The sequence below is a fragment of the Oryctolagus cuniculus genome, chromosome 13, assembly GCF_964237555.1.
Source record: "Oryctolagus cuniculus chromosome 13, mOryCun1.1, whole genome shotgun sequence".
Lineage (NCBI taxonomy): Eukaryota > Metazoa > Chordata > Mammalia > Lagomorpha > Leporidae > Oryctolagus > Oryctolagus cuniculus.
Window position 1 is genome coordinate 101,609,186 of NC_091444.1, and position 17,422 is coordinate 101,626,607.

General features: G+C 45.1%; 1 protein-coding gene across 45 annotated transcripts in view; it reads right to left on the minus strand.

Moving 5' to 3' along the window:
- ZNF438 (zinc finger protein 438) overlaps positions 1-17,422 on the minus strand; it is a 154,904-nt gene that overhangs the window by 110,004 nt on the left and 27,478 nt on the right. For 37 of the 45 annotated variants that reach the window (XM_051821655.2, XM_051821657.2, XM_051821632.2 and 34 more), the window contains exon 2: positions 6,791-6,848. Coding sequence is in view for 6 of the 45 variants with exons in the window: in XM_051821629.2 (XP_051677589.2) it covers positions 6,791-6,848 (58 nt within the window). In the remaining 39 variants the exon portion in view is untranslated. Of the gene's footprint in view, positions 1-6,790; positions 6,849-12,487; positions 12,722-14,116; positions 16,580-17,422 lie in introns of those variants that run through there. The other 8 variants (XM_070056067.1, XM_051821636.2, XM_051821648.2 and 5 more) reach the window with 5 other exon arrangements.

Consider the following 17,422-nt stretch of genomic DNA (forward strand, 5'->3'; position numbering starts at 1 on the left):
TTACTTTGCTATTACAACTGCTGCACACATATCTCTGTGTTCTTAAGTAATTATTTCATTAGGAGGGAAACATTAAATGGGAATTCTAGATCAGCACACTCGCTTCTAAATTTGTAGCCATCAACCTACCGTGCTCTAAGAAACCAGGCTTCTTAAGAGTTGAGAATCCAAGGATCAGTTAACAAGTGGCTACGCACGTGGACTTGAACCCTAGTTCTGACAACAGGCTGTACAACTTTAGGCAAGTGCCTATGTCTAAGCCTCAATCTCCTGGCTGTGTAAAGCTCGCTGAGTTGTGGTTGTGATTTAAATTAGGAAGAATCCATCAAGCACTGAGAATACGGAAGTGCTACTCCTGTGTCTGCTGGTATGTTTAGGAGGGAAAATGAATGGACAGAGAGTCTCTAAGTGAACCAAACACCTGAGCATGAACTGTTGGCAGCCCGAACACCTTCACTTGATCCCTGATTCCTGGTGCTCTCCTAAGTAGCTGTATGATAGAGAGCTGTGGGCCACATCGGAGAGTTTTTCTCTTCTTTTCACTTATTGTTTTATTTTCAGCTTTCATAGGAGTGTGGATGGTGCCGGCGCTGTAGCATAGTGGGTTAAGCTGCCATCTGCAATGCCGGGAGCACTTATGGGCACCAGTTCGAGTCCTGGCTGCTCCACTTCTGATCAAGCTCCCTGCTGATGTGCCTGGGAAAGCAGCAGAGGATAGCCAATGTGCTTGGACTCCTACCCCATGTGGGAAACCTAGAGGAAGCTCCTGGCTCTGGCTGGGCTGGACCCAGCCCTGGCCATTGGGGCCATCTGGGGAGCGAACCAGTAGCTAGATCTGTCACAGTCTCTGTGTCTCTCTGCCTTTCAAATAAATAAAATACACCTTGAAAACATTTTTAAAAATTAAAAAAAAAGATATGTGGATATAATAGTCTTCCTCTGAGACCAGGTAGAAAAACTAATGTCCACTCTAGGAGCTGTGTGAGCATGAAATCAGGAACCCCGGCCCACACGCAGTGAGTACGCTGTCTCTACAGTCAGAGGCACTGCTGTGTTACCATCTGAGTCTCCTATACAGTGCAGGTTCTCCACTCGCCCTTATCCCCTGGGCAACCCGACAGCCGTGGAGGCAGCGCTGACACCGTGTTAGGTCCTGGAAGTGACTTAGAGAGGACCCAGAGTGCACGGGAGGAAGCGCGTGGGTAAGCCGCAAACCCTGCACCTGTTGCTTCAGGTCCCAGAGCATACCGGGATTCTGCTCTCAGCAGGGTCCGGGAGCTGCACTCTTCAGAACACTGAGGTCCCGTGGGTGGCCAGGCACATGCTGGGCGGCGCCGGTGCTACCCCGGGCGCTGCTCAGGGAGCAGGTGCGAGCTTCCAGAAGCGATCCAAGGTGAGCGCACTGAGCTCAGCAGGACGGTTCTCTCCTGCATCCTCACCGCCACGGAGCTCAGCTCAGCGGGGACGGGAAACTCGACGCTGCCTTATTACAGGATTCGTGTCTGACCTACTTACCACTTACACTTCTCCGCTACGTCAGGCGTACGGGCGCCTCGTCTGGGGTAAGAGAAAGGAACGGGAGCGACTCCTGGTTCTCAGACAGGGCCACTGCTTCTCCAGGAGCCGCAGCACCCGGTAGCAGGAGGGACAGGCTCCCCTTCCAGCCGACGCGCAAGAGTGGTTTCCAAGGGGTGTGCTCTTTGGTTCTGTGACTCAGAGAACCTGGGGTTAGCACCTAACATCTAGTAGGGCATTTACGTGTGTAGTATTGCTTTACACAAAATACATTTTAAAAAACAGAAAACAAGACAGACGACAAAAAAAAAATGCCTAAGTAAACTGCTGGATGCAGACCTGGCTGATGAGACTGGCCATCAGCCTCCGTACTGGCTCCTGTGCCCCATCAACCATGGGGAGCTTTCCCGGGAAGTGCTGCCCACTTGATTGGAGAGACTTCCCAGCACCCACACCGGGGAGGGGTTGGAGGAGAGCTTTGAAAAGATTCCAGGACCTGACAAGCCCTCGGCCGCCACAGCTTCGGCTCTCTACCCCAGCCGTCCTGGCTCCAGCATGCCTGCTTGGAGTGCAGCAGCCTCGCTGGGTACGCCGGCAGTGACGGGGCACTCACTGACCCAGCAGCTCCAGCTGTCTCCCAGCCCGCAGGATCATCACCGGAGACTCCACACAGTGCGCCCTGAGCCGAGCAGAAATCTCTCCCTGCAGGCTTCTTCCCCCTGGGTTCCAGCTCTGAAACTCCCGGCGCTCTGCACTCCTCCCGGCAACCCACACTCCAGGATCGGGCAGCGCGAAGGCTACCGCATTTCTAGTGGGACCCCAAACCACGGCACCTGCCAGAGGCCGGGATGCCCACTGTGCTCCTTCCTGAATCCTCCACACCAGGTTGGATGCTGAACCGACTGGAGTGAGGCTGTGGGGCTTGGAGCCAGCTGATGACAAAAACAGGAACAGTACGAAAGCAAGTGTCAGCTGGAACAGAATGAGCAAGACGGAAGCATGGCAGGTAGCATTAAAAAAAAAGTTACTTAGACTAGCGTGGGCATTTAGCTCAACCCCACGGGAGTGCGTGGTGCGATCCCCAGCTCCAGCCCTGGACTCCACACCCCTGTCGTGCAGCCCCTGGGAGGCAGCAGGTGATGCTTCAGGTAACTGGGCACTTGCCACCTGTGTGGAAGACATGGATTCATTTCCCAGCCCAGGCTGTTGCAGGCATTTGGGGAGCAAGTCGGTGGATTCAATTTCTCTTGCTCTCTCTCAAGTGAATAAATTAAATTAAAAATACATATGCCCTTGGGGCTGGCACTGTGGCACAGCGTGTTAACACCCTGGCCTGAAGTGCTGGTTTCCCATGCGGGCGCCGGTTCAAGACCCGGCTGCTCCACTTCCAATCCAGCTCTCTGCTATGGCCTGGGAAAGCAGTAGAAGACGGCATAAGTCCTTGGGACCCTGCACCCATGTGGGAGACCCGGAAGAAGTTCATGGCTCCTGGTTCCGGATCGGCACAGCTCCAGCTGTTGCGACCAATTGGAGAGTGAACCAGCGGATGGAAGACCTCTCTCTGCCTCTCCTCGCTCTGTGTAACTCTGACTTTCAAATAAATCAATAAATCTTTTTAAAAAAATACATATGCCCCTACATGCAGACCTGATTGGAGAGGAACAAGGAGGAGACAAGGATGGACAGTTGGAAGACTATCACCTAGATGACTTATGATGTGACTTCTATTAGGGGTGACTTGGGATACATTCTGCAAGGAAGACATATAAGCCTTACTGATGGACTGGATGTGAGGTATTAAAGAAAGGTCGAAGATGACTTGTAGGTTTCAGCCTGAGTAACTGAGTAACCAGTTACGGAGATGAAGGAGGAGGCAGGGACAGCCTTTTGGGAGTTCTAGAGCTGTATTTCAAGTTGAGATGTAAGACTTTCAAAGGGAGATGTTGAGATGAGACAAGATTTGAGTCTGGGCTCATGGGCGAGATCCAGGGAAAGAAATGAATTTTGTAGGAAAGATGGCATTTAAGCAAGGGATCACATGAATTCATAGGATAAACACAAAAGGCCAAGGACTGAACCCTTGGGATGCTAACTTTTGGAGACCATGAAGAAGAGGAGGTTGGAGAGCAGACTAGGTTTTTCTAAGACTGCTCTTCACAAAGCAGCTGGGATTACCATATCTGTGAACTACGAGGCCACAGCCAACCACCATACACTTCTTCAAAAACTGCCTTCCAGAGTCACACGCCTGCTCTCTTTCTGGCTCCTGACCCACGGCCCCAGGCTGCAGAGCCCCATTGCACCTGTCAGCTGCACTGCGACGTGGTCCTTGGCAGGTCTCCTAGGTCTTGGATCCAAGCTCTCGCATCAGCTAAGGACTTCTAGTTGTCTAACACTGACCGAGAGCTTGTTCCCCAGAGCTGCCAAAAATTCTTGGCAGATGATCAATGAAGCACACAATGAGTGAGTGTTCGACAGAGACTCCCTGCAGCCTAAGCCAGAGAAAGGCTGGTCACCCCTGAGGAATCTGCTCTTGGCCGCGCAGTGACGTCGCAAACTCTTACCCAGAAAAGTTGGTGACTGTGTGTCCCTGGGAACGTGCCAGCATTTCCTGGAAGCTGCTAACGTCATGAACCTATGCCTAAGTACTGCAAACAGTGGGCACCTGCTCTTTCGGCCCCAGTCGCAGGGTGAGCCTGGAGATGCCTGCCTCTGCCCCAGCCTCACCTGTAAAGAGAGTGTCACCTGCCTCACAAGTGTTTGTGAAGACAAAATGAGATAAGCGGGTAAAGTGCCAGGCACGTAGTGAGTGCTAGTCTCATCTACCCTGATGACCACAAGACGACACAAGCTGAACGGTAACCATGTCCTAAAAATGTCACTTTTAATGCCATTTAAGAACAGAATAATAAAAGGTTTACTTTGGTTGTTTTTCTGAGCAAACCAATATAGGATCAATGGAATTTAAATTTGGCCTAAAAACTAAAGTCCTTCCTTTCTCTAAACTCCCCTCCCAAGGTTAGTGCAACCAAGTTACACAACTAAGAGTCAAGGATGTAACGTCTATTAATGTGAGATTGATAACACTGATTCCAAGTAAAAATTAGGGAGCAAAATGGAAATCTCCAAGCCTGACCATTATCCTGCAAGAGTTGTCTGAAATGTCCATCGTGTAACATATTCCATTCCTCCTTAGGAGACTGGACTAGAGTCATTAAAGTTGGCAAGAGGAGCAGGAAACCACTCAGAAGACCAGCCTGGCTATTTTATTAATGGAAGGTTACATAACAGTTTCACCAAACTACAGAGTTCCCATCTTAGAGTCTTTCAATATTTATGGAAACAGAAGATTCTCATGCTACAGTCCATTTCAGAAACTGAGAATTTCCATTATCTGACAGCGATCCATTCTGTATTATTTTAGCTCAGTTTCAGAACTGGCTACAGAGAGTTACACTCCTTTTTACTCCTACTCACTAACAATAGGTCAGTTGTGTCTAGGGCTTGACCTCGAATCTCAAGTAGGTGCAACTGAACAAAACGACACCGACAGGCTCTCGACTCCAAAAAACTTGGTCGTATCACCGGCCTTTCTGTTTCTAAACAACGCACTGAAGAAAGCCATGTATCTGGGACCATTTAACGCCGCTGCCTACAGTATTAGAAAGTGGGACACAAAACAACCGAAGAATGCACAAGTACCTTGAAAGAATAAAAGTGGAAATGCCGTGCCAGTGTTCAGAAACGGAGTCCCACGCTCCGAACAACACGCTCCGAAAACAAACCATGAGTCACGCATTTCCCGGCACTTCGATTTCATGGACTCTGACTTTTTATAGGTAATTAATAATTTTGATATTATTTTTCAAACCAGTGCATAGGGGAGCTACTTCTAAGCCATAATTTTCAAATCAATAAACTGACTTTTGTTTGCTTTAAATAAGCTTTTATGTTGCAGTAACTTTAGATTTACAAAATACTTACAAAGATAGTACAGACTTTCTACATACCCCATCCAGATCTCCCTAAAATTAACATCTTACATAACCGGAGTGCATTTGTCACAGCTAAGAAATTAGAACAATATGTGACTGTTAACTACAAAGTTTATTTAAATTTCACTTATTCTCTAATGTCTTTTTTTTTCTAAGTACAATCCAGTTTATCTCCTGGCAATTAATGACTTTTTATTTTTTTATTTTATTCTTCTAAGACTTATATATTTATTTGAGAGGCAGAGTTACAGAGAAGGGAGAGACAGAAAGGTTTTCCATCCACTGGTTCATTCCCCAAGTGGCTGCAATGGCTGGAGCTGAGCTGATCGGAAGTTTCTTCCGGGTCTCCCACGTGGGTGCCAGGGCCCAAGCACTTGGGTCATCTTCTACTGCTTTCTCAGGCCATTAGCAGAGAGCTGCATTGGAAGTGGTGCAGCTGGGACACAAACTGGTGCCCTTATGGGATGCCTGTGCCACAGGCGGAGGCTTAACCTACTACACCACAGTGCCAGCTCCTAATCACATTTTTAAATGCTGTAAGTTTTGGTGTATGCCATACTCCTATATCTTATTATCAATGTCCTTGTTGTAACTATGACAGAAAATAAGCCTAAAATTCCCTAGAAAGGGGCTAGCACTGAGGCATTGCAGGTAAAGCCGCTGTCTGTGGCGCCAACATCCCGTATGGGCGCCAGTTTGAGTCCTGGCTGCTCCACTTCCAATCCAGCTCCCTGTTAATGTCCCTGGGAAAGCAGCAGAGGATGGCCCAAGTGCTTGGGCTACTGCACCCACATGGGAGACCCAGATGGAGCTCTGGCTCCTGGTTTTGGATCGGTGCAGCTCCGGCCATTGTAGCCAATTGGGGAGTGAATGAGCGGATGTAAGACCTCTCTATTTCTCCCTCTGTCTCTCTGTAACTCTACCTTTCAAGTAAATAAATAAATTTTAAAAAAATATTCCCTGGAAAATATAATAACACAGGAATAATAATATAATAACATATATTTATATTATATAATAATATAATAATACATGATATATCAAAATATAATATATAAATGTATAATATATAATAAAATTATAATATATAATAATACATAATATATAATAACTAGGTAAATGTTACATGAAGATCCATGCAAACGTGGTGTTTCTACTAATGGTTTATTGAGGAGAAAAAGTGGTGCATCACTTAAGTATATTCCCATCACATACTTTCCTAGGAACCTTTGAGATCAAACTAATGTTTCAGAAATCTCCCCAGAATGCTTGTCACTTACCTCTTTCCCAAGGTTCCTGCAGAGTCATAAGGCACAGGATGAATCTTTTTGATGAATTCTGCAATAGAACATAAAGTAGTATTATAATTATACTCAGATAATCCTTTTTATTAAATATATATAAAACTACTTTTACTTTCAATTACTATATAATATTTGTATTGAGACAACAGAATATTGAATTTAAGGGAAAATAATTCTATCATTTATGACATGTCTTGAGTTTAAAATTGAAAGCATTTTACAATGAATACAAAATGTTCCAGGGAAAAATAAATGAAAGAAGACAGAGAGAAAGAAAGAAAGAGAGAGAGTCAGAGAGAGAGAGAGAGAGAGAGAGTGAGTCAGAGAGACTGGCCACAGTGAGTAATACCAGTTAAGAAGAACGCTTCATAATCTTGTCCTTGTGTATAATGTTGTGGAGACTACTAAACAGCCACACCGAGTGAATCACACTGGGAGCACGGCCTTTGTGACCTTGTGATGGGAAAACAGTAATCAAGAGGTTGCAGTCAGGAGATTTCTGAAAGCACACATGTCTGCTAAGGCATCCACGTGTGCTGGTTTGCTGAGAAAGGTCCAGTTCCCACCCACTTCCCGGGGTCTACCCAATCCACCATTTGTCCTAGATTTTACATTTTCCCAGAAGTTTTTTAAAGTAAGCTGGGTAGCTTACTTCCATGCTCTATCGGATCCCACTGAACCCTGGGTAAGACACATGTACCGTGAAGCCGGTCATCAGCAAGTGTTAACCCACCTCGTCGTGTCATGTAACTGAACCTCACACCCAAAGACAGTACCCACTCGCACCAAAAGGATGTGGCCTCAGACAGGAGGCCAGGCTGGAGGCGAGGGAATGCCTGAGGTTGCTGCCCAGCTTGGAACTAGCTTGAAGACATTAACTTAACAAAAGCAGATGAGAAGGGGTTTTACATGGTTGTCTACAAAGCATGAATTTTCATCTAGATCAAGTGACTTTTTAAATCTCACTCAAAGCACTAAGGAAAGGGATAGTGATTGCTTTGTTGGCCCTGGGAGCAGAAGAAATTCACAGGTAAATGATGCCAGCTCTCTGTCAGTATCAGCACGTGCCTCAAAACAGAACAATCGGTTATTTCCAGTGATGGCTTTATGACTTCATCTAATTCATGAAATCAAAGTGGAGCTTCTGGAAGTTCACACTGTAAAACGCGAAACACCTGAAACTGTTGTCATTACCACTAAAATTCACTGAACAAGTTCAACAATAAATATGAAATTATAGTAATTCTCATTATTCACAGTGGGTTAAGTTCTATGAAACCACCACAAACTCTGAATTAGCCCATGCCGCTCTACTGCTTGTATGGGAAATACGGGATTAGGTTCCTGGGAGCTGCTGGACACATCTCCATCAAGCGATCAAACAGGACGTTTTTTTGCGTGTGTTTCCGTTTCAAGGTACCTTCACACATACAGTGGATGTGCTAAGATGGAGCTCACAGTCAGCACCTCTATACCTCAAGTCTAACTCACGTAGGTGCCTCTGAAAGACACATGACAGCCCTCTTGCACGCTCTACATGTGGTGGTCTTTCCAGCAGTGAAATCACCACCAAGAAGCACAGAGTTAGAAACACCTAGACACAGAGAAGATGCTCATTGTCAGCATGGGAGCTGACAGAAGGCAGAGCGTCACCCTTCGATTCCACCTCCACGAGGCACACGCGGGTTGAGCAATACCAGCTTTTTCACCACTCTGCACCTTCGGTAGCCATGCACTCCACGGAATTACCCCAGAAGTGCCATGAGTTCTGACTCAGGGTTCCAGATGTATTTCAGGGAGCAGACAAGTCCACAGAAGCCGGGTGGGAGGGGAAAGTTAACCAAAGGGTGCTTGGTCATGGATGGGTAGAAGCCAGAGTTCTTCAGTTTCCTTGCACAGTAGGGTGACTACAGACACTGCTGTATAGTTCTCTACCAAAAAGATCAGAAGATAGGGTTTCTAATGCTTTCACACTAAAGAAATGTTAACTGTTTGAAGAGCCAGCTAAACCCTGATTGGACATCACACAATATCTACACATGTAGTGAAGCGTTATGTGGCACTCTACAACTATGTACAATTTTTACGTGTCTGTTAAAATCTGAGAACAAGAAGAATCAACTCTATTTGTTTTTACAGTAATAACGCAACCAAAAATTTTGGTACAGCATAGCACATGGTAAAACAGTGCTCATACTAATGGAAAAAAAATGGAAATACATTTGGGCTTGGTTGAGGGTCACATACATGAGTAATTCAAAAGTTCATGGAAAAGAGAATTAGAAGGTAATGCACATTTGCATGAACTCTTTGGAGACCCCTTAATCTAGTTCAGAAAGGTGCCAATATAAACTATATAACTACTCATCAAAATGAAGTAAATTCAGTTATACCCACAAAAGCTACAACAGTCTACTGATCATATCCTATAAATATTTAAACACACATGCTCTTAAAGAAACTGAGCTAAAATATTTTTATGACAAAGCTGAAGTTGAATTTAAAAAGATACTTCAGTATGGTACTCTATGCTTTCTGTTTTTGTTACCTGTCTTAAAATTCTTTGAGATTTTTAAGACCTACTTCACCAAATCAACAGTGCTGATGATTTCAACCCAACCTAATTCTCAGTTTCATTTTGTCCCAAAGCTATTGGAAATAGCTATGGAGTAAGTGTTTGTGTGCACTGCCCCCCGACCTCCCAGTTCTCTTGAATATTTTTTTTTATTTGAGGTGCAGCAGGGATAGAAAAAGAATGGGGGAAGGCCAAGGGCTGAGGGCTGAGTCAGCTCCCAATCACTGTTTTACTCCCCCAAATGCCTGCAATGGCTGGTGTGGGCCAGGCCAGGCTGTGGTGGAAGCCAGAAGCTGGAATGCAATCCGGGTCTCCCCTGCGAGTGGCAGGAACTCGGTACTGCCTCCCAGAGTCTGCCGTAGCAGGAAGCCAGAGTGAGGAGCCACAGCATGGAGTAGAGCCCGGTGCTCTGATGTGGGAAGTGAGTACCTTAACCACCTAGGCTAAACACCTGCTGCCCCTCCCCTAATTCTTCTACTTAAGTCCTACTCCCCAGTGTGATGGAACACGGGGGAGGTCCTGAGAGGTCCTGTGGATGGATGGGCCCCTCATGATGGGATTCATGCCTTTATGAAAAGATTGCTCTCGGACCCGGCGCATAAAGGGCAGTCATGTGAAGACAGCAAGAAAGCCAAGCCAGGTCTCAAAGCAGGAAGCAGGCCCCTCAGGGAATCTACCAGCACCTTGAGCGTGGGACTCCCAGCCTGCAGAGCTGCAAGAAGTAAATGTTTGTTGTTGAAGCCTCCCAGTCTATGGCCATTTTCTTATAGCAGCTCAAACTGGCTAAGCAGAAATCTTTAGTTCAAGGTTTAATTTTTATTTAGAACCTACCTTTTTACTTAGATAAAGTTTATATTATGGATCAGGATGAAATGAACCTGAAAATATCTACAATTCAGCAGCACTTAAATTCCTTAAATGTTCAAAAGATTTCTATACCAGGTACCACTCATTTCACAAGCTTTGCCTCATAAAAATTTTGTTGAGGGGCCGGCGCTGTGGCATAGTGGGTAAAGCTGCTGCCTGCAGTGCCAGCATCCCATATGGATCCTGGTTTGAGTCCCGGCTACTCTAGTTCCAATCCAGCTCTCTGTTATGGCCTGGGAAAGCAGTAGAAGATGGCCCAAGTCCTTGGGCCCCTGCACCCCCATGGGAGACCTGGAAGAAGCACCTGGCTCCTGGCTTTGGACTGGTGCAAATCCAGCCATTGCGGCCAACTGGGGAGTGAATCAGCGGATGGAAGACCTCTCTCTCTCTCTTCTCTTTCTCTCTTTCTCTCTCTGTGCCTCTCCTTCTCTTTTTAAAAAAGATTTATTTATTTATTTACTTGAAAGTTAGAGTTATACAGAGAGAGGAGAGGAAGAGAGAGAGAGGTCTTCCATCTGATGGTTCACTTTCCAATTGACTGCAACAGCCGGAGTTGCGCCAATCCAAAGCCAGGATCCAGGATCTTCTTCTGGGTCTCCCATGCAGGTGCAGGGGCCCAAGGACTTGGGCCATCTTCTATTGCTTTCCCAGGCCATAGCAGAGAGCTGGATCAGAATTAGAGCAGCTGAGACTAGAACTGGCACCCATATGGGTTGCCAGCTCTTCAAGCCAGGGCATTAACGTGCTGTGCCACAGCACTGGCCCCAAATAAATAAATCTTAAAAAAAAAAAGGTGGCTTCCATTAAACATTTTTTTGGTGAATAATGGTAATCTAAATAAAAACAGACAGTACTTGTAAAATATATATGCTAGGATATGTACACATTAAACTATTAAAATGTCAAAGTTTAGAATAACTTCTATTTAGTAGGTTTCCCTTATACTTAACCAGTACTTCAGTACCTGTGGATAGATTTTATTAACAAATTTAAAAATTAGGATTTACAGAAAATAATGACTATTGAAAAAAACAACAATTTCAAATTTAGCAGCCATGCCTTTGTTTCTTTCTGTCTCTCTGTAACTCTGCCTTTCAAATACAATAAATAAATCTAAAAGAAAAAAGAAAAAAAAAAAAGTAGCCAGCGCTGTGGCATGGCAGGTAAAGCCACTGCCTGCAGCACTGACATCTCATATGGGTGCCAGTTCAAGACCCAGCTGCTCTTCTTCTGATCCAACTCCCTGCTAATGCACCTGGGAAAGTGGTGGAGGATGGTCCAAGACTAGGACACCTGCACCCAGGGAGACCTGGAAGAAGCTCCTGGCTCCTGGCTTTGGATTGGCCCAACTGTGGCTGTTGTGGCCATTTGGGGAGTGAACCAGCAGATGGAAGATCTCTCTCTTTGTCTCTGCCTCTCTATCCCTCTGTAACTTTCTACCTTTCAAATAAAATAAATATTTTTTAAAAATAATAAGACTACAGTTTGATGAACCAACTCAAAATAATACAACCATGTTTAAAAATACATTGCTTTTCAAAAAAAAACAGGTTCTCAGTATATTATATACAAATTATGGCTAAGCAACTAAGTAATATATGTGAACTTTTACTGAGAATTCTGTTTTTTCTTAAAAATGCTGAGAAACTTAACAAAGGACACTTTTTGTTCTGCTTCAATGAACACAGGTAAATGCTAATATATTTTAGAATAAAATTATCTTTAAGAAAACTTAATAGGATCATTTCATAGTTTGCCAATATAATAAAAGCAATATATCAGACAACAAACTATGCATAATTCTACTTTATAATGTATAATTGTAATATTATAAATTGTTACTCCTTATTCTAAAAACAATCCCAATTTTGACAATAAATAAACAGTTAGCTAGGATGTGACAGTTAATTTTCTATGTCAACCTGGCCAGATGTAGCTAGCTGACTTTATTTTTTTTATTTTTTATTTTTATCTTTTATTTAATGAATATAAATTTCCAAAGTACGACTTATGGATTACAATGGCTTCCCCCCCAGCTAGCTGACTTTGAACAGAGCCGATTACTCTCCATAATGTGGCAGATCTTACCCAATCAGGTGACGGATCTCAAGAGAAGTCGCCAGGTTCCAGAAGATGAGGCAACTCTGCCTCTAGACTTAACATAAAAACCGTGCCTTGGTTTCCAGGCTGCCTTGCAAATGTTGGACTCGTAGCGCAATATCAACTCTTACCTGAATATCCAGCTTGCTGGCCTGTCCTACACAATTTGGGTCATCAGCTCCAACAACCACATGAGCCAATTCCTTAAAATAAACTTGAGCAAGCGAGGAAGGGAACGAGTCCTCTTACTAGTCTGCTTTCTCTGAAGAACTCTATCACGCTAGGTAAGGGGCTAGGAAGTGGCAAGGAGCTCCACCCAAAGAAGTTGCTCCTGATAAGAGCAGAGGGGACGCAGGGCTTTGATTCTAGGAAGCATGCAAAGAAAATCGTTAAGGTTACCATTTGTAAAAGAACAGAACTCCAGATTCTTACGCCAGAACGACACCACATAACCCAAGAAGCCTGACCCTACATAACCCAAGAAGCCTGACCCTACATAACCCAAGAAGCCTGACCCTACATAACCCCAGAAGCCTGACCCTTGGCTGTGACAACAGGGGTGCGTCTTACTCCTCTTTGTGCTCTCTTTTCTATTAGGGAGTCTGAGACAGAGAAGAGTGCCCTAAAAGATTGCTACATGAAATAAAATCTCAGGAGACAGCTCTAGTCATAAGAGCCACTAAGAGAGGCTGGTATTTACTGGTATACAAAACATATGTATTTTAGGGGTAGGCATTTGCCTAGCAGTTAGGATGTCTGTGTCCCAAATCGGTGTACCTGCGTTCAATCCCTGGCTCCGACTCCTGATCCCGGCTTCCAGCTAATGCGGACCCTAGGAAGCTGCAGGCGACAGCTCAGGTTCTCGGGCCCCTGCCACCCACATGCCAGGCCCAAACCGAATTTCTGGCTCCCAGCTTTGGCCTGGCCCTGGCCTGGCTGTTGCAGGTATCTCAGGAGTGAACCTGGATAGCAGAGATCTCTCCATCTCTCTCTGCCTTTCAATAAATACAATAAATAAAAAAATAAATACAATGAATAAATAAAACAATTTTTTTTTCAAATGAAGGTGAAATCAAGACATTCCCAGGAAAACAAAAGCTGAGATAATCAGTTGCTAGAAAATCTGCTTTATAAAATACACCAGAGGGTGTTCTTTAGGCTGCAAGCCACTAACACTAAACAGTGCTTCAAAGCCACAAAAGCAAAGTGCAGGCAGAGGTCAGTGTGTACACGGTGACAAATGACACTCCGACTGCCTACTTCTTCTCTGCTCTTCCAACTGATTACAGAGCAACCCTACAAAACAATATTCATATCATGGTTTTGGTGGGCTAACAATATTCATTATCAACAGCATGGAAGATCCACGTCAAACGAAGTTCTGTTGAAGTAAGGAGACGCCAGCAGAGCCGGCTCGAGCCCACAAGAACATATAAAGAGGAGCAGAGAAAGGTCAGTGTAATTAACTCTGGACATGCACTTGCTCTCCCTTCTTCTCTGAGCTTATATGAAGTAAGAAGTTTAACAACGTGTTGTTCGGTTTTAAACACGCATATGAATCATGTGTATAACAGTAATAGCGCAAAAATAGGGAGGGGAAGGAAGCTACAGAGCAGGAAAGTCTCTTTGGCTGAAAGTAAGTCTAAGTCAGAAGCAGATTCTTAGAAGTTAAGAATTGCATAAGTATGGTAAACCACAGAGTAACCACTAAGAAAATAATCCAAAATACACAATTAAAATGTCACACTGAGGATACTCACTTATTTCTAAAGAAGGCAAGAAAGGAAGAACTGAAGATGCATGATACCTACAGAAAACAAAAGGCAAAATGGCAGACATAAACCCAATCATAACAGTAATTACAATAAATGGGATTATATTAAATGACCCACTCATTGAAAAAGCTCTTTGATGTGAAGACATCGTTCTTAGAGCTGCAGTCTTGAGGCTGGGAGGGAAGAAGAGGACACAAATGAAGCGGAGCCGGACAGCAGAATGGAAAGCCAAGGAACCAGAGGCTGAGGCGGCAGTTAGCCACTAAGTGGATCAAGGGTAAAGTCATCTTTCTTCCGGACTTCTAGTTTTTGTTTTGTTTTGTTTTGTTTTGTTTTAATTTGACAGATAGAGCTAGACAGTGAGAGAGAGAAAGAAAGAGAAAGGTCTTCCTTCCGTTGGTTCACCCCGCAAACGGCTACCACGGCCGGCACTGTGCTGATCCAAAGTCAGGAGCCAGGTGCTTCCTCCTGGTCTCCCATACGGTGCAGGGGCCCAAGCACTTGGGCCATCCTCCACTGCACTCTCGGGCCACAGCAGAGAGCTGGACTGGAAGAGGAGCAGCCGGGACTAGAACCCAGCGCCCATATGGGATACCAGCGGCACAGGCAGAGGATTAACCAAGTGAGCCACAGCGCCGCCCCCCAGACTTCTAGTTCTATGAGATGATAAAATGCCCTTATACGTAAGCCATTTTCATTTGGGTTTTCTATTGCTTGCCAGCTGAAAGCATTCTACCAATGAGAAAAGCAAGATACTGTGCGCTGAGACAGGCTGTGGAGGAAATTCACTTTGTATGCTGCAGACACGAATTTCAGAGTCTCAGCCCAAGTTCATGCTTTAAACAAAATGGAGCTCATGTAGATCTCTTTTGCAGATGGAACGGCCTGCACAACTGTTTCCTGAGCACCTGATAACAATAGCTAGTAATAAAGATGATGATGATGATGATGGGCTCAGGGTTATTAGTTTTAAAGCTAGGCATTATTCATCCTTTCATTTTTTAGCTTCTTTATTACATTTGACTTCCATGGTGAAACTATACCCATTGCTTTCTGTTTATAATAATTTTGGGTCAGTTTCATTTTTCATATGTTCATGGTACGTAACACTATACCACAATACAATTTACAAAGGAAATCCTGTAAAACAAACACTTGAAAAACTGGATAATTTATAAAAAGGTTTTTATATTTCCACCTATTTTCTAAATCTGATTAAGAACAGAAAACATTTCAGCAAGATCTATGGAATGAATGATACCTTAGTATTCGTATCAGAGGGTAGAAAATCACTGTAGCCACATAAACACCGCAGAAATCACAATTTTAGCACAAATAACAGAAAACATCAGTGTTGTGTGCTTACACAAGCAGTCTCCAAGAGTGAAATTTGTTTTTGAGAGTTGTAAGACAGCTTTTGAAGCCCCAAACACGCTCCCTATAGAAACAGTGCCACTGAGCCCTCTCATGACGAGGCCAACCCAGAAAAGCCTTGAAGAACTGCACACGTAAGCCCACTGTCTGAACTACACCATGGCAGAATCATGGCTTTTCCTCAGGATAATATACCATTTTCTCCCTTCCCCTCTTCTACCAAGTTCAAGAGGAGGGGGCCTGGTTTTGGGTTCTGTTCATCACTTCAAGCTCATTTCTAACTATTCCCAGCTCCCACACTCCAAGGGGCAATCACACTGAACCTGCAGCCTTCCCCCCTCCAAGTCACTGCTGTCATGCCCACCTTTTCCCCTCCTTTTTTTTTTTTTTTTAAAGATTTATTTATTTGAAAGGCAGAGTTGTGGGGTGGGGCTGGGGATGGGATGGATCTTCCATCTGCTGGTTCACTCCCCAAATGGCCACAATGGGCAGAACTGGGCCAATGCAAAGCCAGGAGCCATGAGCTTCTTTTGGGTCCCCCAGGTAGTAGGAGACTACTTGGGCCATCTTCTGCTGCTTTCCCAGGCACATCAGCAGAGAGCTGGATCAGAAGTGGAGCAGCCGGGACAGAACCAGCGCCCATACGGGATGCCGGCATTGTGGGTAGTGGCTTCACGTGCTATATCACAGCACTGACCCTGCTTCCTCTTCTTGTAGGTCACCTCCACTCAGCCTTCGGGTGCCCCTTCCCCAGGACGGGCAGCCCACCCCTGCACACTGAGTCATGTGCTCATGGCACGGATGCTCTTGCGTCACACTCTACTTCTCTGTCACAGCACTTGTCAAGCCATCTTGTAATCACTTTGTCAACCTCTCCCTCAAGCTCCACTGTGTCTGGGATGCCTGGTGTTCGCTACAATTTTAACCCCAGGGCTTGGAAGAATGCCTGGCATTTTGGAGATGCACATCTAATACGTTTTTGCTTATGTGAGATTATTTTCACCAGAAAAGGCATTTTAATACCCTTTAACCTAAGTCTTTGGAATATTCAGCCTTATACAGGCAATTACCAAGGAAGAAGTCTGCTTGGCAAAGAAGACATTCCTGCTCCTCAGTTTACACCTAGAGAGTACGCACACCAGGAGGGCTCCCCATCCACTGGATGGTTACACTTAGGGAGTGTGCACACCGGGAGGGCTCCCCGTCCACTTTCCTCCCATTGCTGGTTACACCTAGGGAGTACGCACACCAGGAGGGCTCCCCATCCACTTTCCTCCCCATTGCTGGTTACACCTAGGGAGTGCGCACACGGGACTGGATGGTTACACCTAGGGAGTGTGCACACCGGGAGGGCTCCCCATCCACTTTCCTCCCCATTGCTGGTTACACCTAGGGAGTGTGCACTATAGGAGTCCATCCACTTACATGCAACATTAACATTCTAGCAAACACCAATAAGCACTTCTCTCTCTCTTGTGTGTAATGTCTTTCACTCTTGTGGCCTTTGCTATAAGCACTGGAATGCTGATTCCAAAACATGTATCCCTAGGCCCGATTTTTCTCTTGAGCTCCTTAGCAACATTTCCATCAGTCTACCGTTTTGTACCTAATCTCCCAAAAAACCCTCCCTCTCTTTCCCAGATTCTCTCCCATCATTTTCTTCTCCTGTGTTCCCCACTTCAGATAACAACATGAACATCTAGTCACTCGTATCTCACCTGCAGTAGAATGAGAAGGCCATGCCAAGATGGCCTCTGGCAACAGAGTCTGCCTGGCAACAGGCTGTGATTGGATGGTTTCAGAAACTGCCTGGCAACAGGGTTTGATTGGTTAGCTCATAGGCCGCCCCATGACCGGATTGGCTGCCTTGGCTATATTACTGTTGTAGCAACTGAAATAAACGAGTCTGCAGGCTGC